Below are 26,636 nucleotides of genomic sequence, written 5' to 3' on the forward strand. Positions count from 1 at the left end.
AGCACCATGCTACGGTGAGTGCCAGAGCACCATGCTATGGTGAGTGCCAGAGCACCATGCTACGGTGAGTGCCAGAGTACCATGCTACGGTGAGTGCCAAGCACCATGCTACGGTGAGTGCCAGAGCACCATGCTACGGTGAGTGCCAGAGCACCATGCTACGGTGAGTGCCAGAGCACCATGCTACGGTGAGTGCCAAGCACCATGCTATGGTGAGTGCCAGAGCACCATGCTACGGTGAGTGCAAGAGCACCATGCTACGGTGAGTGCCAGAGCACCATGTTACGGTGAGTGCCAGAGCACCATGCTACAGTGAGTGCCAGAGCACCATGCTACGGTGAGTGCCAAGCACCATGCTACGGTGAGTGCCAGAGTGCCATGCTACGGTGAGTGCCAGAGCACCATGCAACGGTGAGTGCCAGAGCACCATGTTACGGTGAGTGCCAGAGCACCATGCTACGGTGAGTGCCAGAGCACCATGCTACGGTGAGTGCCAGAGCACCATGCTACGGTGAGTGCCAAGCACCATGCTACGGTGAGTGCCAGAGTACCATGCTACGGTGAGTGCCAGAGCACCATGCTACGGTGAGTGCCAGAGCACCATGCTACGGTGAGTGCCAGAGCACCATGCTACGGTGAGTGCCAGAGCACCATGCTACGGTGAGTGCCAGAGCACCATGCTACGGTGAGTGCCAGAGCACCAGAGATATAAGGCACTATTCGCCGGTTCTGAGTTCAAGCTCCTTTTGCAAACAGACTGACTAGCGCTAGCGGCTGCCCCCCGGGGGCCCACATTACATAGTTTCGCTGACTTTGTAACACACAGTATTGTGGAGTACACACTGAATCTATCGGCGTGAACCGAAACCTAGCTCTTCAGTCGCGTCTATGACATCACGGTATCTGCGTCATCAAAACCCGACGCGCGTTTCGTTCCTGTGAGAACTTCTTCGGGGGGGTGGGGGGGGGGCGTTCCGGTTCATGCCGATAGATTCGGTGTACTCCACAATACAGTGTGCTACAAAGTTACAAAGTCAGCTAAACCATGATGTGGGCCATGGAAATGCGACGCCGTGTGACGTCCCGCTGGTGACGTCCGTGGCATCATTTGATGCTGTGGTTCAGAAGGAGGGTGGCAGGTAAGGAGGCGGCCGCCGCAGCTACGTGACTTTCAGGCTGGCTGGACATGAACAAGGGGGACGAGGCGGAGATGTATGGTCAGTAAAACATCACCGGATAATACACTTCCACTTCTGTTCGCCTCATTGCTCCTCTAGGTGAGGGGGGCTCAACTCCAGTCCACAAGATCCCCCAACAGGCCAGGTTTTCAGGATATCCCAGTTCAGCACGTGGCTCAATCAGTCCCTGCTTCAGCACAGGTGGCTCAATTAGTCCCTGCTTCAGCACAGGTGGCTCAATCAGTGCCTGCTTCTTTGACTAAGCCACCGAGTGAGCAACCTGTGCTGAAGCAGGGATATCCTTAAAAACGTACCAGTTGGGGGATGAGGGGGGAGGGGGTTTGAGGACCGGAGTTAGCCACCACTGCTCTAGGTAAGCAGGCCGCAATGTGACTGTGCCTGATACATCCTAGCGTTGTATTACGCCAGTGTCCACCATTTACAAGAGCCAAAGGAGCCTGTAAATCTTCATCTGAAATGTGCCAGTCCGTTGATATGAACTAGTTTCTGTCTGGAAACAGTTTAAGGGGAATAGAGGGGGCGGGCTGTTTCGGCTGCAACTGGGGCAAACTCCAAGCTCACTTGCTTTTAGCTAATTGCTTCCTTCAGGCAGGCTGCTTCAGCGCACTAATGGGTTTTAATAAAAACTTCCAATTGGGCCAGTAAACCCCTCATTAAGCTGTTTTGAAAGCATGAATTTAAGAGTGGGGAGGGCAGCAGGTCACTAGGAATATGTAACTCACCACTGCTGGCGAGTGGTACTGTCCTGATTGAAAACACCGGGGACGCAAACGTCTACAGCCAGCACGTGCCACAATCATGGGCCAACAAATGGACAGCTTCATAAGACGAGGAGGGTTAGAACCTCCATGGGGCCATGGGCGGCGATTGGGACTGAAAAAGGTGGACTTCCATTGTGTTCCAACGCCACCCGGCAGAGAGGATGCATCACACATCAATGGCATAAGACAGAATGCTTCAATGAACCAACTGGGCACTGGACAAGAGACCAACTGGGCACTGGACAAGAGACCGGAGGGATGGGGAACTTCAGCCCTATTCGTTTGTCATCCTCTGATTTCAGGCATGAACCCTTGTTCTAGTGTTGCTTTATCATTGCTGCAAAACGCTTCCTTTGCATACCTTATTCATAAAGTTGATGTATTTAAAGTATTTTATTTTAATACCACACCCGACTAATCTGCTGGAGTAATTCTATCTGTGACCTTCGCTCCATAAAATTTTCATATCACAGGGCGATCTCACATTAAAAGCAGGTAACGTTTAGAAAGCTTATAAGCATGGGTCTCAGTTGAATACCTCAATACGTGTATCCATTATAAAATATACTAGCCAGCGTTGTGATAGCTAACACGCCAAGATGTCAACGCTCAAATATACTAATGATATCAAATAGCACTCACACTGAACATGCCCATTTGAGTTTCTGATCAGAACTAGTGTAATTAAGTGGTTAAACAACAGCAATAATGTGATATCCAACTTGGGGGGGGGGGGGGGGAAGGAAAAGAAATAGATTTCAAAAGACTCTCTTCCTGCAGAGAGCAGGAAGAGAGGCGCTAACAAAGCTAGGGATCTGAATTTTTAGTTTGTATTGTTCTTTGAAGTTATCATCAACTGCTTTCAAAGCTCGCAGAGAAAGAATCGCTCTTACATGAAGGAAAAGCATGAGAAGGGTTGTTGTTCCAACTATATTATAACTCAAAAATATTGTGGTTTTCCTGTGTGCTAGCATAGCCAAGCATGGATTTACATCTGATTTATCTTGATCTTTGGGAATATCTCATCCAAGGACAAAAACAAAACAGGGGTCCCACTGGCTACAAAGAGTGTGCAGGACAAGCTTAGAGACAACAAGCGTTGTTTGGGAACAGGAAACGGACGGAGTCAGAAAGCAGGTGAAACAGGAGACGGCATTGATGGAAGGACTGGGTGATGGCATAGGGCCCTCCAGCAGTACGTGTTAAGCTCATGCTTAAAGGAAGATTTGGTCATGACACTGCCACTTCCTTACTAATACAAGGACGACATACGTTCCCCTCCTAATCTCTTTAACTCCAGGCAGTTAATATTCTCTCAAACAATTGGATGGAAGGTACAGTATAGTTGAAAATGTAAACAATTCCTTTAACAGGTACATATTCAGAGGAACAAGGAAAGACTAGACATTCAACATCCATCCAATTCTTCCACGGCAAAGCCAAGATCTCCTATCCTGAAGCCAGGGTCACGAATGGTGTATGAATGACTCCAGGTAGCTTAACTCGTGTCTCACCTCTTCCAAAGCACAAACAAGTCCTTTTCTCTTTCTTGGTTTTATTGAGGGAAAACAAAGGGAGATAGGTGCTTGTAGATGGAGTGTGGGGAGAGAGGGCTTCTCTGTCTGCTGTGCAGTGTATCAATAATGAGACAGTGTAAAACAAAAAGGCCTTGCTGGGGTGATAGCAGGCAGTTACTCACTCAGAGTCCAGGGTCAAAAGGAAATGAGGAGTAAGGGTCACACTAGATAGGAAGTGGGACTATACTAACTGTCAGCAAGGACAGGGGGGTAGGAATAGCCCACTCTCAGCTAGGAGAATATGAGCTGCAGGCAACCAACACAGGCTGTGTAAACGACATGTTGCAATAATGTTGCATTTTACATACAGCGTTGCTGCTGGGACAGGGGAAACTGACAGGCAACTAAAGAAGGGAGAAATGAATCCCATAACTAAAGGGGAAGACAGAGGAATATGGAATCTAGTTCCAGGACACTCCCCGTCTGGTATCTGGAGATACCACTATTTTAGGTATGTGTGGAACATATGTGCAATACAACATAACATGCAAAACTCATGTCCACATAACGATGGGATACCGTCCGGTACCACCAGCTTAAGTCCTTGCCATCTCGGTAAGGTAGGTGAATGCACAGCTCTAGGTTAGCTTGATGCACCACAATGTCTCTCAGAGTCCATAGAACATCCGTTTGGCTCTTTGGGGTTGTCCCTCTGGGTGCACTGCTACCAGACATATTTTAGAGCAAGATCTACCGTCGTCTCCTTCTCCGCATACTTCTGTGCATTTGGATGCTACTGACGTCGGGGGGGGTGTGTCTCCCACTTCTTCCTCCCCGCCCTGCTTTGTCGGAGGGTTAGGGGCTTTGCTTGCTTTGGGCTTCATAGCTTCCGGGTGTAGAGCGGCTATGTGCCTGTCGCTATCGCACTCTGTGCATTTCATAGCTTCTTTGCAGTCCTTGAATAAATGAGTTGTGGAAGCACAACATTTGAAACAGGCTCCCCATTCCCTGAGTAGGTTCTTTCGCTCCTCTATGGGTTTCATCCTGAATCCGAAGCACTTGTTAAGTGGATGCGGCTTTTTGTGGATAGGGCATTCTTTGTTAAGGTCCCTTGGTTTTTTGTCCCTGTCGGCCGTCTGGCTGGGACTCGCGTGGGTCGTAGGGGGCACGTCCGTCCTGTGGACCGAGATGGGTGTTCTGGAGTCCTTGCACCTTGCTGTTGACCTTTCGTTCCTCGGGTGGCTGGCGCTGGATGTGGTTTGCGCCCCTAAGACGAAGCTGGGGTCGTTTCTTGTCTTTGCCGCTTCGCAGATGAAGCTCACGAAGAATGAGAATGGGGGGAAGACAACCTGCTTCTCCCTTTTGTATTTGGAACCTTGTGAAAGCCACCTTTCTTGGAGGTTGAAGGGTAGCTTCTCCAGGATGGGTCTCACTCCACGAGCTGAATCTAGGGCGTTGAGACCTATTAAGGAATGGTCTTTCCTTGCGAACTCCAGTTCTTGCAGCAGGTCTCCAAGATCTCGTAACTTCGAGTAGTCTTTACTCGTGATCTTGGGGAAGCTCTCGATTCTTTTGAAGAGTGAATCCTCGACTGCTTCAGGGCTGCCATAGGTCTCTTCTAGCCTTTCCCACACTAGGTCCAGACCTACTTGGGGTTGATGTGCGTTTGCCGTCCGAAGTCTCTGCGCTTGCTCCCTGGATACGTTCCCCAAGAACTTAACTAACAGGTTGAGCTCTTCCCTTGCTGAGAAGTCCAAGCTGTCGATTGCGTCTTTGAACGTGAACTTCCACGTCCGGTAGTTCTCAGGGCGGTCGTCGAAGCTGATGAGTCCTGCGTGCACCAAGTCGCGCCGGATCATGTACTTGGCTATGTCTGTCAGACCTGAGACGTCGGCGCGTTTGCCCCGTTCTGAGGTAGTTGCTGGGACGGTCTGTGCGGTCGCCTCTTCCTTGGCGTGGATGCGTGGTGGCTGCTGGCCAGTGTGAGGGGCTGTTTTCTCCCGCGTGGGTGTACCTGGATTGCGAGCCTGTTGTGGTGCATCCGTGTGCGCGCTGGCGTGTGGATCACTCTTGTGGCTGTGGCTATCCCAGGCAGCATGTACCATTGACGGAGCAGCGTCTTCTCCTCGTGGGCCTAGCAGGTCTTCGGTATCTGTGGAGTCGCTCCATCCGTGTTGAGATGGTGCGCTGGTGTTTACACTGAAGAGGCTCCTTACGTAGTCTTCAGTGCGTCGGGCTGGATCCTCTGAGGCTATCCGTCTGTACGGTAGCTCCCCGCCGTCCTGTCTCGCAGCTGCTTCTAGGACTTCGGCTTGGGCTATGGCGGCAGCGGCTTCCTTCTCTTGATTAAGTGCCTCTAGATCCGCGTCCAATTCGGCCTTTTTACGCGCCGCGGCAGCAGCGGCATTGGCAGCGGCATTCTGCTCCTCCTCTTCTATGCGCGCTCTTTCTGTCCTTACGGCTGCCTCTCTGCGACTATATTCAGCCCTGGCACGTGCGGCCTCTGCGGCGGCTCGTGCCTTGGTAGCGTTTGTGCTTGCACTGGACGCGTTAGACTGCGCTGATCTTGCTGATCTAGATGAGTGCCTGGATATGCTTGAGCGCTGCGATGCAGTCTCCAGGAGGAGCTCTTTTCTCACGCTTTGAGCGTCTGTGATGGCGGCCCGCACGCGGCTGTCACGTGCAAGATCAATGTTATTTTGTAAGTCTCTTTCTTGCAGGCTTTCGCCGGTGTTGGTTCTGGTCAAGTAGGTGATGTATGTTTCTGACAGCCCTTGGTAGCACGAGTGATCAGACTTTATTTGAATAATTGCCTGCGCGAGCTGTTGTGCATTATCGCCAATACTAACGACATTGCGTAACTCCAATGCGGTTGTTTCCCAGGCCAACTCTAATTTAGCGCGGTGCGCTTCAATGTCGCTCTCATATTTTTCGCGGCCCTTTTGTGCCAGTGTGACTGTCCGTTTGGGCCTTGCGCCTGCCTGCGCCTGTTGCAGATGCGCAGCGGTCTCTGTATCTGAGAGATCGCTTTCCTGCGTGATGTCTGGTGAGGCTCTGAGTTCTGCCATGCTGTAGGTGTGTGTAGGCCTTTTGCCAGTGCGTGTGGCGTGCGGTCTTTTACCTTGTCAGCGTAGGGCGTCTGTCTCAGATGGTGCCGAGCGGTGTCCTGCAGCGTGCAGCGTTGGGGTAGCTGTGCTTACAGGTGTCCGTAGGCTCCTCACTGTGGGGCTGAGCAGCGGGTGGACTCAGACAGAGAAAAAGGCAGTTAGGTTTGTGTGTACAGTCTGTTTGCAAAGCTGCTGCCTTGTGTGCAGGGACTATTCTGTATAGCATAAAGTCTTTGAGTAGTAGCTGCTGTGTGATTCCCCAACACAGGTCTTTGTTTTACTATCCTGAAGCCAGGGTCACGAATGGTGTATGAATGACTCCAGGTAGCTTAACTCGTGTCTCACCTCTTCCAAAGCACAAACAAGTCCTTTTCTCTTTCTTGGTTTTATTGAGGGAAAACAAAGGGAGATAGGTGCTTGTAGATGGAGTGTGGGGAGAGATGGCTTCTCTGTCTGCTGTGCAGTGTATCAATAATGAGACAGTGTAAAACAAAAAGGCCTTGCTGGGGTGATAGCAGGCAGTTACTCACTCAGAGTCCAGGGTCAAAAGGAAATGAGGAGTAAGGGTCACACTAGATAGGAAGTGGGACTATACTAACTGTCAGCAAGGACAGGGGGGTAGGAATAGCCCACTCTCAGCTAGGAGAATATGAGCTGCAGGCAACCAACACAGGCTGTGTAAACGACATGTTGCAATAATGTTGCATTTTACATACAGCGTTGCTGCTGGGACAGGGGAAACTGACAGGCAACTAAAGAAGGGAGAAATGAATCCCATAACTAAAGGGGAAGACAGAGGAATATGGAATCTAGTTCCAGGACATCTCCTCTCCCCTTCAATCTACATATTATACTATTTAGCCTTTAGATGCTTGAAAGACTAGCAACAGGTGTGATTCACAGGTAGTCAACGAGCATGTTGGACCTCTCTATTATAAGAGATGTAATTTCTAACAGTTCCAAACATGGAATTGAGGCGCTGCGCAATCCTATAATTTGCATTCGGCAGCAAGTGACCTAACACACCTGTTAGAAACATTTATGAAAATACCTCACTTTGGGGAGTTCAGAACTTTTGAGGGTCTATTCAACTTTACAGACATATTATAACTGATTTATCATAAAATCTGTTGATTTATAAACGAAGTATGTGCAATATTTGGGAGACCTGAGGTCGAATAGCCCTATACATAAAAGAAAGTTATGGTAGATACTGAAATGACATTATGAGCGCTTTGTTTAGTCTCTCATATCCACAATTATTGACACTTCTGAAAACCTTACAAGATTCTCTCTCTGTATACAATTTATTGGCCAACTGCAACGTATTGGTTTATTATAGGGAGTAGAAACTTGTACCCAAATATCAAAGTATATGAAGGATGGAACTGGAGCATTACATACCCAGAAAATGCACAGCACAAAAGGTTCAAAAGAGGTTTGTTGTCGCCCAATAGGGTCACTTACCAAAGGAATACCTGCAACAACAAAAAAAAGAGGAAGAACCAGGTTACAGTGAATCGGAAATAACAAAAACACTTATTCTACTTGTATAATAACGGTGTAACTAAATGTTACCAGTAAAGCAGGGGTGGCCAACTCCAGTCCTCAAGGGCCAGCAACAGGTCAGATTTTCAGGATATCCCTGCTTCAGCACAGGCAGCTCAATCAGTGGCTCAGTCGTTAACTGAGCCACCTGTGCTGAACCTTAAAACCTGACCTGTTGGTGGCCCTTGAGGACTGCAGTTGGCCACCCCTGCTCGAAACAGTGCAATGCAGCAACAAAGATGTGAACACAGCTGTTATTAAGCTGGACTTCCCCAAGCAGTGTGTAAAGCTGGTTATGTCCAGGCCCATAACGAAATGTTACTCAGCCTCACGAATTACAAACACCAACGGTGTCTCCCTCATTGATGGGCTGGGATGCCCTTACATGAAGCAAAATTCAGGGAACCAGCAAAGAAGGAAATGCTACATTTTCTCTACAGGCACAACATTATTATTCAACTGCACAATCAATGGGAACTTTCCCTTAACAATAATACGCCCCCTTTTACAAACTTGTAGCACTAACACTATTTGCCGTGTTAAACAATACAACACATCTGACATCTAAATTGAAGGGACTGGGTGGTAAACTAACTTAACGGCGAAACAAGAGTTGGCGCATTCTGGGTGTGTATCCCACTTGAGAGGAGAGAGCTTGCACCACGGGGCCACTTCTTACCATACTACAGCTTCCAACCCAGTGTCAAGAAATTGCAATTCAGCTTTTCAAGGCAGATTCTCATTAAAGGAAGCAGCAGAGACAGGAGACAGCATTAACAATGGCTGCAGGACGCTGGAGTGATGCTAGGACTGTCTATAATAAAATGAATCTTTGAAATACAATCCTTTCTCCAGAGTGCAGGAATTCAAACGGAGTGATCCAGGCAGACTTCAAGTCAGCTTTTAATGATTATTTTTTTTGGTATGTTCTTGAAATAAGCAACACTTAAGGACCAGGATGTCTTCTGGAGGGGGTGCTGGGGTCCTCAGCTTGGTTCAAATCCAGTGGAAGCCCATCAGATAAAAATGTTTAGATAATTCTGATGCTTTTAAAGATAATATTTAAGCCATAGTATCAATTTAAAAAACGAAATGTTTTTACATATTGTCCCATACAAGATTGGAATTCAAGGAGTGCAATGTGCAACATGTTTATGGGTTAAAGAACCGTACAATTATATTGTGAAATTCTGCGGAACTTTAACCCTCTCTAATAGCGCGTCTGAGATCAGATGCATTGTAAGGAACCCCAACCCCCTCTAATAGCGCGTCGGAGATCAGATGCATTGTAAAGAACCCCAACCCTCTCTAATAGCACGTCTGAGATCAGATGCATTGTAAGGAACCCCAACCCTCTCTAATAGCGCATCTGAGATCAGATGCATTCTAAATTCTTCTGTATTTGGTACAATTTTCAAATGACCTGAAAATTGCTGCGAAACCCTTTAAGGATGCCCGGGGAACCCAAAGCTTTTTAGGAACCCCGGTTGAAAAACACTGTTGTAGAATGTAGTAGAACCTGGATATTTAAGCGTCTTTTACAACTAGACCACCTCACTCCTCAACGCATTCAATGCTCGAGAGGCCAGCAACAGATTATGTCAACGTATTACCCTTTCCAGCACACAGCAGACACATTAGTGTAAAATACACAATGGGTGGTCACCGAATATTGGCTTTAAAGTAGAGTGGAAATAGTCTTTAAGTTTACTAATTGCAATGGGTCAAGGTGCTTTGTGGAAACTTTGCTCTACATATAAGGCATTGGTCCCGCTGCGGCCGGCGGTGCGCGCGGCCGCTGGCCACCAGCTGCTTGCCTCCGTTCTGGTTGTCCCCCGCTGGCTCCTTCCGGCGTGGCTGACTGCGTGCTGTGACGCATCAGCCAGCCGGAGCTACAAGGAGCTTGTGATTTCGGCGAGTGCCGCGTCACGTGGCATGCAAGAGAACCAATCAAGGATTGGATCCCAGCAGCCAATCCGATTCACACCCCCCCGTTCCGATTTCCCCCTCTGCTCCGATCCCCCTTCCGATCCCCCCCCTGCTCCGATCCCCCTCCGATTTCCCCCCTCGCTCCGATTCACCCCCCCGTGTGTATTTGCCTGTGTGTGTGTGTGTGTGTGAGTGCCTGTGAGTGTGTGAGTGGAGGGGAGCAGGGAAGGAGCTGCGGGAGGGCAGCTGTGTGTGTGTGTGGGGGGGGAACGGACGGACCTTCCACTCAAACCACGCCCCCTCCGCGCAAACCACGCCCCCTCCTGCTCCAGACTCCCTACAGACCGCAGGTAGCGAGCGGTCACTTGCCTCTCAGCGCGCCGCCTGTCTGCAGTGCGGGCGCGCTGACTGAGGCAGCGGGGCCTTAGCCCAACGATCATCTAATCCCAAATGTTCAGGATAGTTTGGTTCAGACCGCACATCCCTGAGCATTCTGGGAATTGTAGTCCTGTTCCAAGTTCTACCAACTATATTGGTCCTGGAGAAATTTCTTTTTTTATTTACAATTTGTCATTACATTTCCTTTTGCCAATACTTAAAAAAAGGACACTATTTTTTGTAGTTATAAAATTGCAGCCTTTTTGAAATTCTTTAAAAGGTGCTGCTTCACAATTCAACCCTAAATCACAGTTATTGTGCCTTATTCTGAGTTTATAAGGAAGTCACTATATATTGTATTGAAATGACACACACTATGGGTATAGTCTTCTGCTATAGGACGCCTTCCAGTCAATGGGCTGCCCTCGAGCTCCAGGGGGTGGCTTATGGCAAAATACTGCTTAGTCAATATGGGCCTTTATATGTATAATATATTCTTTGGTATTCCAGACTGTGTTAGATTAAGACTGAGCCACCTGCGCTGAAGCAGGGATATCCCGAAAACCTGACCTGCTGGTGGCCCTTGAGGACAGGGGTTGCCCACCCCTGCTCTGTACCATGCTTTTGCCCGTGTCAAATGTAATACTTGCCACTTCAGCTCCAAAAAGCATTAGCGAGGCATCATTACTCCCGGCGTGTGGTGCACTGAACGTATCTGACAGCTGGTTCGAGTTGCCGCTAAGGGTAGACCCAGCGTGGTCAGAGGGGGAAGGAAGCGAGCTCGAATGGTAGTAAATGAAACCACTTGTCTGGTTTCTGGATTCACTTTATTGTGGTTGTGGAATTCTGGAGATCTGGGACGCTCATCTCTGCAATTACACCGGCTTTGTTTAACCCTTGCATGGCTCGGGAGCAAACACAGCATGGGGAGGGGGGGGGGGGGATACAATGCTGTATTCCTGCAGTGTCTTAGATCCATTCGCTTTTATGTGTGTGTGTGTGTATATATATATATATATATATATATATATATATATATATATATAAAACCACCGTAATCTGTAGCACAGTACATTATGGGAGTAAGGACAAAAATGATAAATCTACTATATAAACCTGACCTGTTGGTGGCCCTTGAGGACTGGAGTTGGCCACGCCGGTCTTACGATATCGTAACCAAATTTTGCATGATTCCTGAGATCAAGGATCAGGTTTTTGTCTATGTTTGGATACAATTCAAAATGACATCGCTGATGACATCATCCCATCACACAACCCTCAAGCTACCACTGAATCTTGGTCACTCTGAAAAGTCAATTTGCAACATTAGCAAAAATACAGGAGCGGCCAAAGTCCTTCAAGAGCCCGAGATTGTTGTTTGGGACGAGAGGGCCATGTCCCACACACACACGCAGCATTGGAGGCTCTCGCTCCAACACTTCAGGAGCTCAGGGGCAATGAAACTATTATGGGCAGAGTGGTTGCAGTTTTAGCTGGGCATTAAGAAATACAAATGATCCAGTGATAAATCTCAGTATTTTTTGATTTCTCAGAATTCCTCGCACTTTCAGCTAGTGCAATATAAAACAGAATGAAACAATAGGGCATGAGGTCTGTGCTCTGGAAGCGGCGGAATGTTCCCACCACCCCCTGTGGAACTGTTTAACAGATAAGTAATATAAACTCCTCCATTGTAGGAGACAGTTGCCAGCACACCTAGAGTCAGAGAGACGTGACTCAAATTTCCTCCCATATTAAAGACAAGCAGGCCCGCCACCAGGTTTGAGGGGTACGAGTCCCGAGTCTTGCTCCTGGCTGTTGAGCGAGGGAGGCAGGAGAGTGGAGGTTAGTGGGTTATTGAGCAGGGCGTGGGGGGGGGGGGGGCTGTTGAGTGGGGAGTTCAGATAGCCCAGTGGAGGAAGAGGGTCAGCCAGCCTGGTCCCCTTCCTCTTTGGCAGGGCCCAGGACAGTAGTCCAGGTAATTCTCCCGCCCCACGCCCCTCCAATGGCAGCCATGAAGACAGGTACAACAAAGACATTGGGCCAAGCAGAGTTACTCCACGGGGCACCTTCTGGCACTGCAAGACAAGTTACGGCCCACTCACCTGTCTTTCGGCACTGGAAGATGCCTTGAGTAGCACCACTAAACATGCTCACCGTACCAAAAATTCCCAGGTGCAGAACCAGTGCAATATTACTGAGAGTATATACACCCTCTCCGGACACGAACTGCATTTATGACATGCCTTCTTTCTTTGAGGGGAAAGTCTCCCGGTAGGATTATTAAGAGTTTAGACGTCCTCAAGAGAAGAGCCAACAATTAATATTTATCCACTAGTAGTCAAAGGTAACAGATCTGAACCCCACACAGAGGTGAGAAGTCTGATCGTTTCTTAACTTTCCTCTATAAAGTGTACACGGTTTCTGCATAAAATACAGCTCTCCTGAGACTTTCCCAAAATAGGAGGCTGGGGGGGGGGAGAGATTACGTGAAATTAAAACTGAATGATCTAATAAAATGCTAAACAGAGCAGGGCTCGACGATGCATAATGGTGCCTCGTTTCACGATTATTGGAAGTGGACCATTTCCAATGCTTTTCACTTTGCGTTTTACGTCTGGCAATTAGCTTTGGTTAATATGTTCCAGTACCAGTGTCTGAATGGTAACCACTGATTTCCCTTTCACTGTTTGCTGCCCAGTGAACGGCACGGCAGTGCAGGGGTTAAGGGGGTGCTTAGATGGCCGCATGCATTAAATAGGAAACAGCCGGAGCCATTGAAGAGCACACATGGTGGACATTTAACCATTTCAATAGCTAGAGGGGCCAGCAGCACATTGCTTTGCAATACACTTCTGGAAGAGAAAGGGTGTTAACTTTCCATTGCAACTGGGAGTAAGAGATTACCGCCCTGCCAAGATGTAGAGCAGGGGTGAGCAACTCCGGTCCTCAAGGGCCACCAACAGGTCAGGTTTTCAGGATATCCCTGCTTATGCCCAGGTGGCTCTGAGCCACTGATTGAGCCACCTGTACTGAAGCAGGGATATCCTGAAAACCTGACCTGTTGGTGGCCCTTGGGGACCGGAGTTGCCCACCCCTGATTTAACCTGTCACGTAAATGAACATGCTGCACCTATAGACTAATGCCAAGTATCTGCGTACACCACCGGTGTCAGCAATGCGGCCTTTCGTGTAACGCCCCAATTGCCCCTAGCAGGGTCGTTACCCCAAAATAGGGGCTACCTGATGCGGTTTGCCCTGACGCGGTTTGCCGGGCGGGCTCTCGGCACAGGGCGGGCCGTGCGTTCCAGTCGTCGTAATACCTGCAAAGCCGCAATTACTGTTTGAGGGTCTCTACCCTCCAAGCGGAGGATGCCCACGAGATAAGGTGGAGTCATACTCAGTATGGCTTGATATTGCCCTTTTCATAGGAGGTGGGAGTCTAATTAGCAAAGGCCCCATTAACCCCTTTCCTGCCAGAGTACTGCGCCTGGCAAAGTGGCGCAGGCCTCCCTGGCAGCAAACCTGTTAATAGGGTCTCTCGTTTCAAGCTTTGAAAGTGATCCCCTCTCCTCCAGTGAAACAGGAAGTCCCCAAAGCCTCTTCCTTTGCAGGAAGGATGACCCCCTAGGATTCCTTCACATTCGCTTTAAAAGTCCCAGAGATAATCGGTTTCCCTTTTTGTTTTATTCCCGTTCATAAAAAAATAATAATCCAACAAAGGAACCTCTGTCTCTAGGGCCAAGGAGACGTGCCAGATAAAAGCCGAGGCGGAGGAGGGCAGCGGATTAAAAATATATGTGTGTGTATTTATTTTTGTATTTCCTCCTTGGGATAACACTGTATCAAAGCAATATTATCAATATAGGCTACACATATATATATAGCAAGAATGTAACAAACGGTTGGGTTGGCATGAAGCTGTAGTTGTCTATGTAGGTTTTATTAAACTCACCCAAATTCAGAATCAGCTGAGGGTGTGAAAGGGGGGCTGGTGGGGGTGGGGGTCCAGAGGCGGGACCACACCTGCTGTTCTTACAGAGACTTCTAGTTCTAATGATATCAACATTTTGTAACTGGGGGTCTTGGGAGGTTAAAGTGACCACTGCCAGGTAAGCTATGCACAACCAATGTGGTGTTACCAGTTAGGCTGCAAAGCTCACTGATCTCCCTGCCGCACTTGGCTCATCCTACTCCCTGCCGCACCGGGCTCATCCTACTCCCTGCCGCACTTGGCTCATCCTACTCCCTGCCACACTGGGCTCATCGCACTCCCTGCCGCACTTGGCTCATCCTACTCCCTGCCGCACTTGGCTCATCCTACTCCCTGCCGCACTTGGCTCATCCTATTCCCTGCCACACTGGGCTCATCGCGCTCCCTGCCGCACTTGGCTCATCCTATTCCCTGCCACACTGGGCTCATCGCGCTCCCTGCCGCACTTGGCTCATCCTACTCCCTGCCGCACTTCGCTCATCGCACTCCCTGCCGCACTGGGCTCATCGCACTCCCTGCCGCACTGGGCTCATCGCACTCCCTGCCGCACCGGGCTCTTCGCACTCCCTGCCGCACAGGGCTCATCGCACTCCCTGCCGCACCGGGCTCATCGCACTCCCTGCCGCACTGGGCTCATCGCACTCCCTGCCGCACCGGGCTCATCACACTCCCTGCCGCACTGGGCTCATCCTACTCCCTGCCGCACTTGGCTCATCCTACTCCCTGCCGCACTTGGCTCATCCTACTCCCTGCCGCACTGGGCTCATCCTACTCCCTGCCGCACTGGGCTCATCGCACTCCCTGCCGCACCGGGCTCATCACAGTCCCTGCCGCACTGGGCTCATCCTACTCCCTGCCGCACTTGGCTCATCCTACTCCCTGCCGCACTTGGCTCATCCTACTCCCTGCCACACTGGGCTCATCCTACTCCCTGCTGCACTGGGATCATCGCACTCCCTGCCGCACCGGGCTCATCACACTCCCTGCCGCACTGGGCTCATCCTACTCCCTGCCGCACTGGGCTCATCACACTCCCTGGCGCACCGGGCTCATCACAGTCCCTGCCGCACTGGGCTCATCACATTCCCTGCCGCACCGGGCTCATCACACTCCCTGCCGCACCGGGCTCATCACACTCCCTGCCGCACTGGCCTCATCACACTCCCTGCCGCACCGGGCTCATCACACTCCCTGCCGCACCGGGCTCATCACACTCCCTGCCGCACTGGGCTCATCGTGCTCCCTGCCGCCCCAGGCCCATCCTACTCCCTGCTGCACTGGGCTCATCACACTCCCTGCCACACTGGGCTCATCCTACTCCCTGCCGCACTGGGCTCATCACACTCCCTGCCGCACCGGGCTCATCACACTCCCTGCCGCACTGGGCTCATCGTGCTCCCTGCCGCCCCGGGCCCATCCTACTCCCTGCCGCACTGGGCTCATCACACTCCCTGCCGCACTGCGCTAAATGTATCCAAGGGCAAATTCCATTGCAGACTCGGGATTTTATCGCAGCTCGTGCCAAAATATACCTGCGCCAGGCAGCGCAGCGTTAGAGGCGGAGTCACATTTGTATATCGGCACAAGTCTGTGTGTTAAGGAAAGTGCATCTTGCGTTACGTTTCTTGGCGGTTTCCTGTGTTGGGTTTTCTTGGTCACCTTAAAGGGGGTGCAAATCTTTTAGCGCAGGAATAAAAATACAAAGCGCAGCACGCGCCACGTTCTAAAGCGGCACAAATACACTTCAGAAATATATCGGACAGGGGGAAAATTTCAATTTTTCTTATGCAACTGCTTCAGCGCACACGCCTCTCTTAATACATTAAGCCCAATGTGTTAATATTCTAAAGCAGGGGCGGCCAACACCAGCCCTCAAGGGCCACAAACAGGTCAGCTTTTCAGGATAAACCTGCCTCAGCACAGGTCGCTCAATCAGTCCCAGCTTCAGCACAGGTGGCTCAGTCTCTGCTTCAGCACAGGTGGCTCAATCAGCGTTTGATTGAGCCACCTGTGCTGAAGCAGGGATATCCTGAAAAGCTGACCTGCTGGGGGGCCCTTGAGGACTGGAGTTGGCCACCCCTGCTCTAACACGTCTCGTGTGCTTTATATTGGTCCACACCCGCATTGTACAATGCCGAGGAGTACAACACCCCTCTATAAAGGAATTTGCAGCACAAAAAGTCGTGGTCTGCCAGCTTAGCTTTACTTGGCACTCGGCTTGCAGGCCCTGCCCGGCAGGGAAGGGGTTAAGGGGAGGGCGTATTATTCTGCCACCTGCAAACAAGAGGCCCCAAAATCAAAGGCTGAAAATGTCAAAATTATGCTCAATCAGCGAACAATCTTGAAAGCTGCAGCGGAAGGGTGTCTGGGATAATGTCAGGTGCCTTCATCCGCTCCCCACTCCCCACTCCTCCCTCCTTTCTGCCCCCTGGGCTGCACATCGTTCCATCTGCTTCCACTTGAGACCCGGGGAGGCAGATGGGGCGCTGAATGGCGATGTGCGTCGGGATTTGTTGGGGTTTTATTTCCAGCCTGCAGTTGGCATGCTCCAGGTCGCCCTAATGCCACCAGTGGCAAGATCTGCTGGGAGCAGAGGGCAGGACCAATCGTCCCAGGGCTGGAATACTGAAGCCTTTTTATGAGCTATAGGACATGTTCAGGAATAAACAGGAAAAGAGCAAAATACCAACACGCTTCCTTAAAATCTCCAATGCTGCATACAATAATAATAATAATAATGTTTTTTTTCTTGTATAGCAACACAGCGCTGTACAGAGAACATTTGTAGGCACAATGAGTCCCTGTCCCATAGAGCTTACAATCTATTTTATTGGTGCCAGAGGCACAGGAAGACTTGCCCAAGGCCACAAAGAGCTCACACCGGGAATTGAACCAGGTTCCCTGCGTCACACTCGAGCCGCCCAATCACTGCCCATCATTAATCCTTCAGCCCATGTAAATTGGTATCACCTCGGTTTAACCCTGCGTAGGCGCTGCCATCTTTGTTAAATGACGCACAAATCATGCAAAACAAACACCATTCATCATTTGCGCAGTCCACAAGGGGGACAAATTTTAGCTACAAAAAAAATAAACCTCTGCTGTATTTCTACGTTATTTATTTGTATATACAGTATATGAACCGTGATGTGTTGAGGAAATGATTCCCCTTTTCAGCTACTTACAGACTAGTGAAAAAACAGAAAGTGAATCCCTGCGCTTCTCCCATTGGGCTAACAATAAATGGGGAAATAAATATACATAGTGAAACCTAAGTCTGTAAGACAAAGGAGACTTTTGGTTACATCCTTTGATCAAATAATGACAAGCCTGCTAACCAACGTCAAGGTACGTCTCAGTAGCAGGTCCCTATGCTAAATGCATACAAATGTTCTGTGAAATATACCTTGAATGGGTTAATAAGCTTATGCTTAGTTTATGTAACTTAGTGCAGTTAAAAACTGGTATATACCAGTAAAGATACTTGTATGTAAGCAAGTAAAGTGGAAAGTGAATTTACAGGGACCTTACTGGGAGATTATATACCTTGAAAAGGAGGGCTAACCTCCCAGAAGCTGCTCAATAAGCAGTTACAGACTAGGCCGGAGCTCTCAACTATTCGTAAGCCAAGTGGCTTTGGAGGAGGGAATGGTTGGTTTACTTTCCTCCGTGCTATTCTCGATGGTATCCTCCATGGAAATGTACAATAAAATGTAAACAAAATAAAGTGTATTTTAAAGTGGATTTAACCTGTAACCGAATAGCGTGCTTCAATAGTAAAGTAATAACAAAATGATTGACGCGCTCCTTAGCCAACAAGAACTGCATGGTCCACCCTACTGTAACATTTGCCCTCTAAGCAAGCGGATACTGTGAGGTGTCAATCTGCAAAGGACTCTGGGAGGGGAGCGGTGGCCATTTTGTAAAGAGATGAAGTGATCTCTTTGCTAGGATACCCTGATAAGCTTGTCGTTTATAGGGCTGCTTGTTACAGTGCTTGCACAATCACAATGTGCCCACCTCACCAATGACCCGTTGCAGAGTGTGTAATGAAAGGCATGATCACGCTCGAATGAACGCCTGCAATGGGTACATTTCATTCGGTTTTCTACTCCGCAGCACAGACTTAATTTCCTGGTTGATATATTCCTTGTCAAAACGAATCCAAGGCACTTCTGGGCTGGGAACTCGTCTGGGTCTACTGTTACACATACTATTTGTTGGCTGTGCAAAATATATCTTATTAGCCGGATGAAGGAGTGGCCCTCGAGTCACGATGGTGGACTTTGGAGTGGAAGATGCGGTTGCAGCACCTTGGGGCTCTGGTACAGGCAGCAACAATAGATAGCAAGCTCTTCAAGCAAGGGTTCTCAACTTCAGTCCTCAAGACCCCCCCCCCCCCCCAACAAATCAGGTTTTCAGGATATCCCTGCTTCAGCACAAGTGGCTCAATCAGTGGCTTCGTCGATTGAGCCACTTGTGCTGAAGCCGGGACTGATTGAGCTACCTGTGCTGACTCATGGGCTGATTGAGCCCCCTGTGGTGATGCAGGGATATCCTGAAAATCTGACCTGTTGTGGGGTCTTGAGAACTGGAGTTGAGAACCCCTGTCTTAGGGGAAAGGATTGTATCTGTACACTCTACCATGTAGAGGTTCCTACGCACTACTAACCCGAAGGAAGACTCAATTATTGTTATTGTATATAAGCTTGATGAAAAGGTTTCAATAAGCTCATATTTGATCTAGCGAATTCCAGGTACGTACTTAAATGAAATAGCAGAAGATGCATGGATCAGCCTCCCAGAAGAGGTGGTAAAGGTGCATACAGTAGAGAGATACAAAAGGGGCCTGGTTCTGCAATGCATTGAAAGAGTCAATGGACCAGTCCACTGTCTCTTATCTACTGTAATGTTCTATGTTATCCTGCTTAAAATGTGTTCCTTTTCTTGTTTTATTACCCCCCCCCCCCCCCGGGTAGATCTTGGGTGTGGTAAAAGATCTAGAATTTTGGCAGCTGAGCAGGAAATTGTTTTAACCCATTTGCTGCCAGAAAAGCTATGCCCGGCAGGCCCTTCAAGCAGCGAAGGGGTTAAACCTCAGACGCATGCGCTAAGCATGAGCACCCATTGGTATAGAACCATAGAGGTTTCTGGGCACCGGACTCTGGGGCTATAACAAGGTGTTTCCCCCACAGGACTCCTGGGGGAGTGCAGAGAATTGCGAAGGACATTGTACTTGAGTGCGTTCATATAACAGCACAAGCCAGCCTGCCTGCTTCATCTCGGAAAGTTCTGCACATGAGATATTTCTAAGGAACACTCATAAGCCCCTATTTTAATCTGTGAAGCTGCTCCCCAAGTGCTGGAGGAGAATCTAACTCCATTGAAATGAATAAGGGCCAGACGGTGTATGGGTCTAACAGAACAGGGCATTGGGTTAGCGTCGCAGGCCCCATCTCTCATAAACTTACCATATCTGCCCAACGCCCACCAAAGAGTGGTAAAGTATCCAGAGCGTGGCCATGAGGATCATGTTGGCGCATCCCGTTAACAGTATGTAGGTTGAAATCGCGAGGCCAACCCACGCAATGTTATCCAAGTGGGTATCCATATGAGACCAGTCTAAGAACCAAAGAAGTGTGGGCGCGTAGCTGATGGCATCTGCGCCAATCTTGCCTCCAAAGTAGCGCTTGATGTTCTGCAGATGTAACCGGCATGGCAGCAATCCGTTGTCCCCAATCAGCTGCTTGTTCTGATGGAGCGCCACCAAGAAAGCCACAACTAAGACAGAAACAAACATAACAGTGAGTGGTAAGGGGTGTGCAATGCCCAACCTCGCGGTATAAACGTGCCATAAAGCTATACCTTTTCCCGCTTTCTCATATGGACATCGGTTCTGTATTCCTTGAGGGGGGCAGGGGGGGGGGGGGGGGTATGGCACATTCTAACCCCTAGATTTTTATTTGTCGGAACCAGTGGGGGATTCGCATGGAATAACAGATCCCTCTGGCAGCAACATTTTTCAAGTGCTATTCCTTCCTCATGAAAAAAAAAAATTAAATATAAATACATCCAGTGCATGCAACGTTTCATTACACGGGCCCGAGTTACTTCGGTACTGGTCGCGGAACACTGGTACAGGTCAGAACCGTTGACCATTGTTGCTGCCAAAAATGGCCGTCAATGTGTTGGCCCATCTGGTGGTGAAAGGGTTAAGTCAGCGGTTCTCAACTTCAGTCCTCCCAACAGGTCAGGTTTTCAGGATATCCCAGCTTCAGCACAAGTGGCTCAATCAGTGGCTCAGTCGAGCCACCTGTGCTGAAGCAGGGATATCCTGAAACCTGACCTGTTGGGGGGGGGGGGAGGTCCTGATGACTGAAGTTGAACACCCCTTGGGGTTAAGTAACCAAGTGCTATTTAACACAGTTCCAGCCGAGGAAGAGGAGGAAGCAGCTCCAGGTGACTCCACTAGGGGCCTGGTCCGAGCGGGCAGCCTATAAAGTCAGAGAGCACAGGTATTTCAACAGCAACGACGGTTTTCTTTAAGGCCTGGCACCAACGCGGAATACAACATCTACCGAACACCTCCTGCTGCTAATAAAGTCCTGCTCCCTGCAGCAGTCCAACATTATCTAGCCCTGTAAATTCAGCCCACCGAGGCCAAACGGAAGCCCTTTTATTCCTGAACAGTCTGCCTGCGGGATTTAATTGCAGCGCAGAAGCCTGGAAACCGATGCCTCCGCGAGAGGCGATGGTCAGCATTTCGGCATTAGCTCACGTTTGTGGAATGGGTCCTGCTCTCCAGCTCACAGCTTGCGCCGCTGAAACAATAGGAAAGCTTCCCAGATTAAAGTCTCATCAGCCCCTTCCCAGTGAATAACTTCCGCCCCTAGCCAGTGGAGTTGGGTCGATGCCATTCTATCCATTTCAGCGAAACTTAATTGGGCTTTTTTTTTTTTAAGGGGGGAAATGGGGCAGGTTGGTAATGAGTTGTCCCTCTTTTTGCATTGCCTATTTCTTCCTCCTGTCGGGCTGCTTCTGCGAGGCTCAGCACAGGAGAGATTTAAAGCGGCAATCCCTGCCTTACATTGGTTTGAAGCAGGGGAGTCTCCGGAGCTGTACCCCATTAATTTCAGCTCCGGGTACCTCCTGATTCCACGCATACAGAACTCCGCAGGGGGTGCCGGCAGGCGCTCTGCTCGGCTACCAGGGTTCATGCACTGGCGGAGCTTCAAAGCGCCCACGCACTGCGGGCCAATAGGAAGCCGTGACATCATCAGGCGTGGCTTCCTATTGGCTCACGTGATGCAAGGGCTTTACATTTTAAAACCCAGCTAGCTCAGCAGGAGCGGCTACCGGCACCCCCTATGGAGGTAAGTGTCTCCGGGAGCAGGGGCCCCCGGACCTGAAATGAATGGGGTACAGCTTCAGAGACCCCCTGCCCCAATCCTGTGTTAAAAACGAAACGCCATGGTTTGCTCCTTTAAAACAGAAACCCCCCTAGAATGTGTTTAACTAATAATGTTAGTATATTTTCCCCTAAGCATTGTAATGGTTTTTGTTTTAATGTAAAAATCACGGTCACCTTTACCCTGCACTAGGCTCTTGGGAGAGCTGTATTTTAGCCTGCCGGACACTTCATATTTAAAACGTTTATATCTCCTGTACTGGCTTTAAAAATAAAAACCGCGTTGGAACGTGCACGAAGTGCTCTCTTAGACTATGTATGTATAGTATGTATATCTTTATTTATATATCACCATCCAGGTACAAAGCACTTTACATTACCGGGGACATAATATATCCCGCTTCAGACATAAAACAATAAGAAAAGGAGTCCCTGTCCTGAAGAGCTTACAATCTAAGTGGGGAGAACGTACAGAGACAGGAGGAGGGTGTTCTGGCATGTGCGTCTGCAAGGGGTCACGGTCGATGTAAGAGGTGTATAATGTCAGACAGCAGAGTTACCCATATGCTTTGTTAAGGAGGTGGGTTTTAAGAAAGGTCCTAAAGGTGGAGAGAGAGGGTGCCAGTCGGATATTGGGAGGAAGGGCATTCCAGAGGTGTGGGGCAGTGAGCGAGGGAGTGTTTTTAGGCACAATACTTTAGGGCTTTAGATGCAAAAGGGGTGGACAGAAGACATCCTTGTGCAGAACACAGAGAGTCGAGCAGGGGTATAACGAGAAATTAGGGCCGAGATGTAAGGAGAGGCAGAAGAGTAAAGCCTTAAAAGTGAGGAGAATTGTGTGTGCGATACAGGATTTAATAGGAAGCCAGGAGAGTGATTTCATCAGGGAGACGCTGAGACAGATTTAGGAAAGAGTAGAGTGATTCTGGCAGCAGCGTTTAGGATAGATTCTAGGGGAGACAAGTGAGAGGCAGGAAGGCCGGACAGCAGCAGGTTACAGTAGTAATAGTAAGTAATACAATGCTGCTTTAACCACTCCAGTTCGAAAGGGGCCTTTGGCATTGAAGAGGTTAAAAGCAGAAAAGTGCATTTCGCAACTCGCATGCAGTCCCAATAAAGTGAAAGCACTTGGCATTGTAACAACATCTCTGCACTTTCCAACGTGTGTCCTGAGCAAACCGATGCACAAAAACATAAGAGAAGCACAAAAATATCACCAGCAATCCAACTCGAGTCGGTTTTGTTAGGGGCTTTTCACGTGAAGAACGCGGCGAGTGGAATCCAGTCCCGGAGCAAATTTTAGCAAATTAACTTTGTCTGCAAAAAACTGTTTCCTCATTAATATGTCTCCAAAATAGAATAACATCTGGGGGATTTTAGGAAAGGGAATGAAAACCCACGACGTACAAAATTAAAAATCAATAACTGGCTGGTCCGGCCGGCCGATTAATGGAAACCCGTTAACCCCTTCAGTGAAAGTCCATCAAACAGAAGTAGGATTCATTCGTTTTCTTTTGGCGGTTTCCAAGGACACGATGGGTGAAAGTCTCCCAGGAGGAGATTTCCCTTGGGACAAAACGGAAACAATGTTTCTTAACATGACAAAGAAATGGCAGCCCACGCTTACACCGGCTCTTAACCCCTTAACTCAAGGGTGCTCAACTCCAGTCCTCAAGACCGCCCCCCCCAACAGGTCAGGTTTTAAGGATATCCCAGCTTCAGCACAGGTGGCTCAATCAGTGGCTCAGTCAAAGACTGAGCCACCTGTGCTGAAGCAGGGACTTATGGAGCCACCTGTTCTGAAGCAGGGACTGAGCCACCTGTGCTGAAGCAGGGATATCTTAGAACCCTGACCTGTTGTGGGGGGGGGGGGCTTGAGGACTGGCGTTTAGAACCCTTGCCTTAAGTGCCAGAGAGGCCTGCAATGTACAGCAAAACCACGCTACTTGTACATTGTAATTGAGGCTGCATGTTTGGAGGATTGGTTCATTGGGTATTACTCACACAGATACTCACTGATACTAATGCCAAGTAATAATTTCAAATCATATCTCCAAGGGCTAAAAAAAAAAAAAAACAACATTAAGGACTGGAAGACAAATAGCACATAATGTGCATGTAATCACAAAACTACAAACCCGTATTCTGTGTACAATAAATTAAGTGGGTCGCTTTAAACATCATAAAACTAAGTCATATAATACTATTAACATGGCTGTTGCTTTCAAATTGAAAGCCCTAACACAATTTTGCGACACCGCATAAAAATAAATTATTCAATAAAACACAATTTACAAAGGACATATTGTATACTGTTAGATGAACTAAACATTTCAGCTGTACATTATAATGTCATTTGAACAGTTACTGTCGCCTTCATTTTAGCCATCAGCTCCTTAATAAAAGTAGCTCCCCAATAAAGACTCAATTCATTCAATAACTGATGCATGCAGTGGAGTCCGGCTACACTAGAAGATCTTACGCTCACGTGGTCTAACTCCCCAATTACCTATACACTGCTCCATGTTTCATATCTAATCCCTGTCACTCTCCCGCCTCCCTGGCTGGAGAGTATTTGTTCCGCGAACCCCATATTAATAAATCTTATTGTCTATTCATCAAACTATCGCTAACCAAACTGTGAGACCGATCCCAGGCAGTATATAGTGTCATGAGCTCGTGGGGGGGAGAGGGGGACACACAATAAGGCCCCAAACTGCCCCTCAGTGTGTGCAGGCAGCATGGGGGGTATAGCTGTGACTCCCTGCGGGAGGTCCAAAGCCACGCCCCACAATGCCTTGCGCAGTGGATACAAAGCACCCTGCTGTATCTGACAGTTATACCACCCACACTAAGGTGCAGTTTTGGGCCTTACTAAGAGCGCAGTCCCTACACAGGCTCAGGAACCCGCTATACTGCCGGGGAGCTGCCATTACAGATTATTTTGGGGCGACACCTCACAAACTCCCTGTTGGGAATTGCTGCTTTCGAGGTTCCTGCAGACCAGGGGTGGGCAACTTCAGTCCTCAAGGGCCACCAACAGGTCAGGTTGTCAGGATATTCCTGCTCCAGCACAGGTGGCTCAATCAGTCTCTGCTTCAGCACAGGTGGCTCAATCAGTCCCTGCTTCAGCACAGGTGGCTCAATCAGTGGCTCAGTTTTCGACTCAGCCACTGAATGAGCCACCTGTGCTGAAGCAGGGATATCCTGACAACCTGACCTGTTGGTGGCCCTTAAAGGACTGGAGTTGCTCACCCCTGCTGTAGATGCTTGAAAGCACAGGAAGTGACAGGGGCCAAACCTCACACCAACTCAGACCTGGCGACCTGCTGCAGCAAAGTTCCAATCTACCAAACAAAGCAGAATGTATCAACATTGTTTGTTGGTTACACGTTATACGTACTCCCTCACCCTAACCTAAAACTCATGTGTTCCCTGTCCCTACGGCAGCTAGTTAAAATAAGATTATTTGTTTTTCCTATGCCGCACGGACCCGGCGCTGACAGATTGTTGCAGGCACAAGAAGTCCCTGCACAGGCACAGAGCGATACAGTGACCCGCCAAGAGGTCACCGGGAGACTGGGCACTGGGATTAAACCCAAGTTCACCCACTTGAGGCAGTCACATTCCTACCGAGCCTTTCCTTCAGCCCGTGCGCACGCCGTCCTGCAATCAGACTGCACACGTTATAACCGCAGGAACACTGCAACTTCGGATCAGCATTTGAAGTTACAATGTGTTAAAAGCACTAATAAAAAAAGTACAGCCCTCTTTTACCCGAGTGTTTCAATATCTATTTAAAAGAGCAATTTAGACAATATCCTACAAGTTTAAAAAAAAAAAAGTTTGTAGTATTAGATAATACACTGGCGACACACTTTATTGAAGTGTGGCCAGTTCCGCAAGCCGGGAGATTTCCCGGCTTGCAAGTGGCAGCCCCTCGGCGTGCCGCGCGTCTCCGATGCGCGGTCACGCGTCATCGGGTGCCTGCGCCCCCTGCACGCGCGTCCAGGGCTCCCCGAGGGAGCCCTGGTGTCCCGCGATGTGGGGGACGGCGGCAGGGGGTTCCGGGGGACCCGGCGGACCCGGAGAGGAGAGGGGGAAGCCGCGATCGGCCGGCCTCTCCTCCGCTGCTTCGGCGCGCGCCCGGCACCATCCGGCGCGCGCCAGGTAACTGCTGCGGCCGAGAACGGGCAAATGCTCGAATAAACTCGGCCGCAGCAGTACTTACTACCTTTTGTCTTTTAAAATTCAACTCAATGCCATTTTGAATAAGTTTTTATACACTGAGAATCCTCTGATTTCTACAGCAGGTTTAGCCACCTCCCCAGCAGTGCAAGATCTTTGTAACACTTTCCTGTTTGTGATACTTTGTGGCCAATATTCCCAGCAGTTTGAGCTGCAAACTGTAACAATAGATAATGTTCCCTTAGTAATAAAAGAAAACATTGTAGCTGCTGAGTTACACTGACTGAAGCATGGATTGAAACTGAAAGGCAGCCATTTAGTGATCCCTGGAAAGCAGGAGTTTGCTGATCGATTACGAGAGAACCAACCGATCGGCAGCCTAGGACATTCGTTTTCAATAGAGGTAATCAAAGGCTGCATATATTAAAATGAAAAATATATATAAAAAAAAATTAAGCTGCTTGGATTGCCTCTTTAATATATATATATATATATATATATATATATATATATATATATATATATATATATATATATATATACATATATATTATAGACACACATATATATATATATATATATATTAAAGAGGCAATCCAAGTAGCTT

General features: G+C 48.9%; 1 protein-coding gene across 3 annotated transcripts in view; it reads right to left on the minus strand.

The window, feature by feature from the left end:
• The window catches only part of LMF1 (lipase maturation factor 1), a 224,404-nt gene extending 204,156 nt beyond the window's left edge, over positions 1–20,248 (minus strand). The window contains exons 1-2 of one of the 3 annotated variants that reach the window (XM_075565782.1): positions 19,905–20,248; positions 8,052–8,062 (exon numbers count right to left, since the gene is read on the minus strand). In XM_075565782.1, coding sequence (XP_075421897.1) covers positions 8,052–8,062; positions 19,905–20,233 — 340 coding nt within the window. In that variant the 5' untranslated portion in view covers positions 20,234–20,248. Of the gene's footprint in view, positions 1–7,988; positions 8,063–19,904 lie in introns of all 3 variants that reach the window. The other 2 variants (XM_075565784.1, XM_075565785.1) reach the window with 2 other exon arrangements.
• Between the last annotated feature and the right edge of the window lie 6,388 nt (positions 20,249–26,636).

The sequence above is a fragment of the Ascaphus truei genome, chromosome 11 (genome assembly GCF_040206685.1).
Source record: "Ascaphus truei isolate aAscTru1 chromosome 11, aAscTru1.hap1, whole genome shotgun sequence".
NCBI classification, from domain to species: Eukaryota; Metazoa; Chordata; class Amphibia; order Anura; family Ascaphidae; genus Ascaphus; species Ascaphus truei.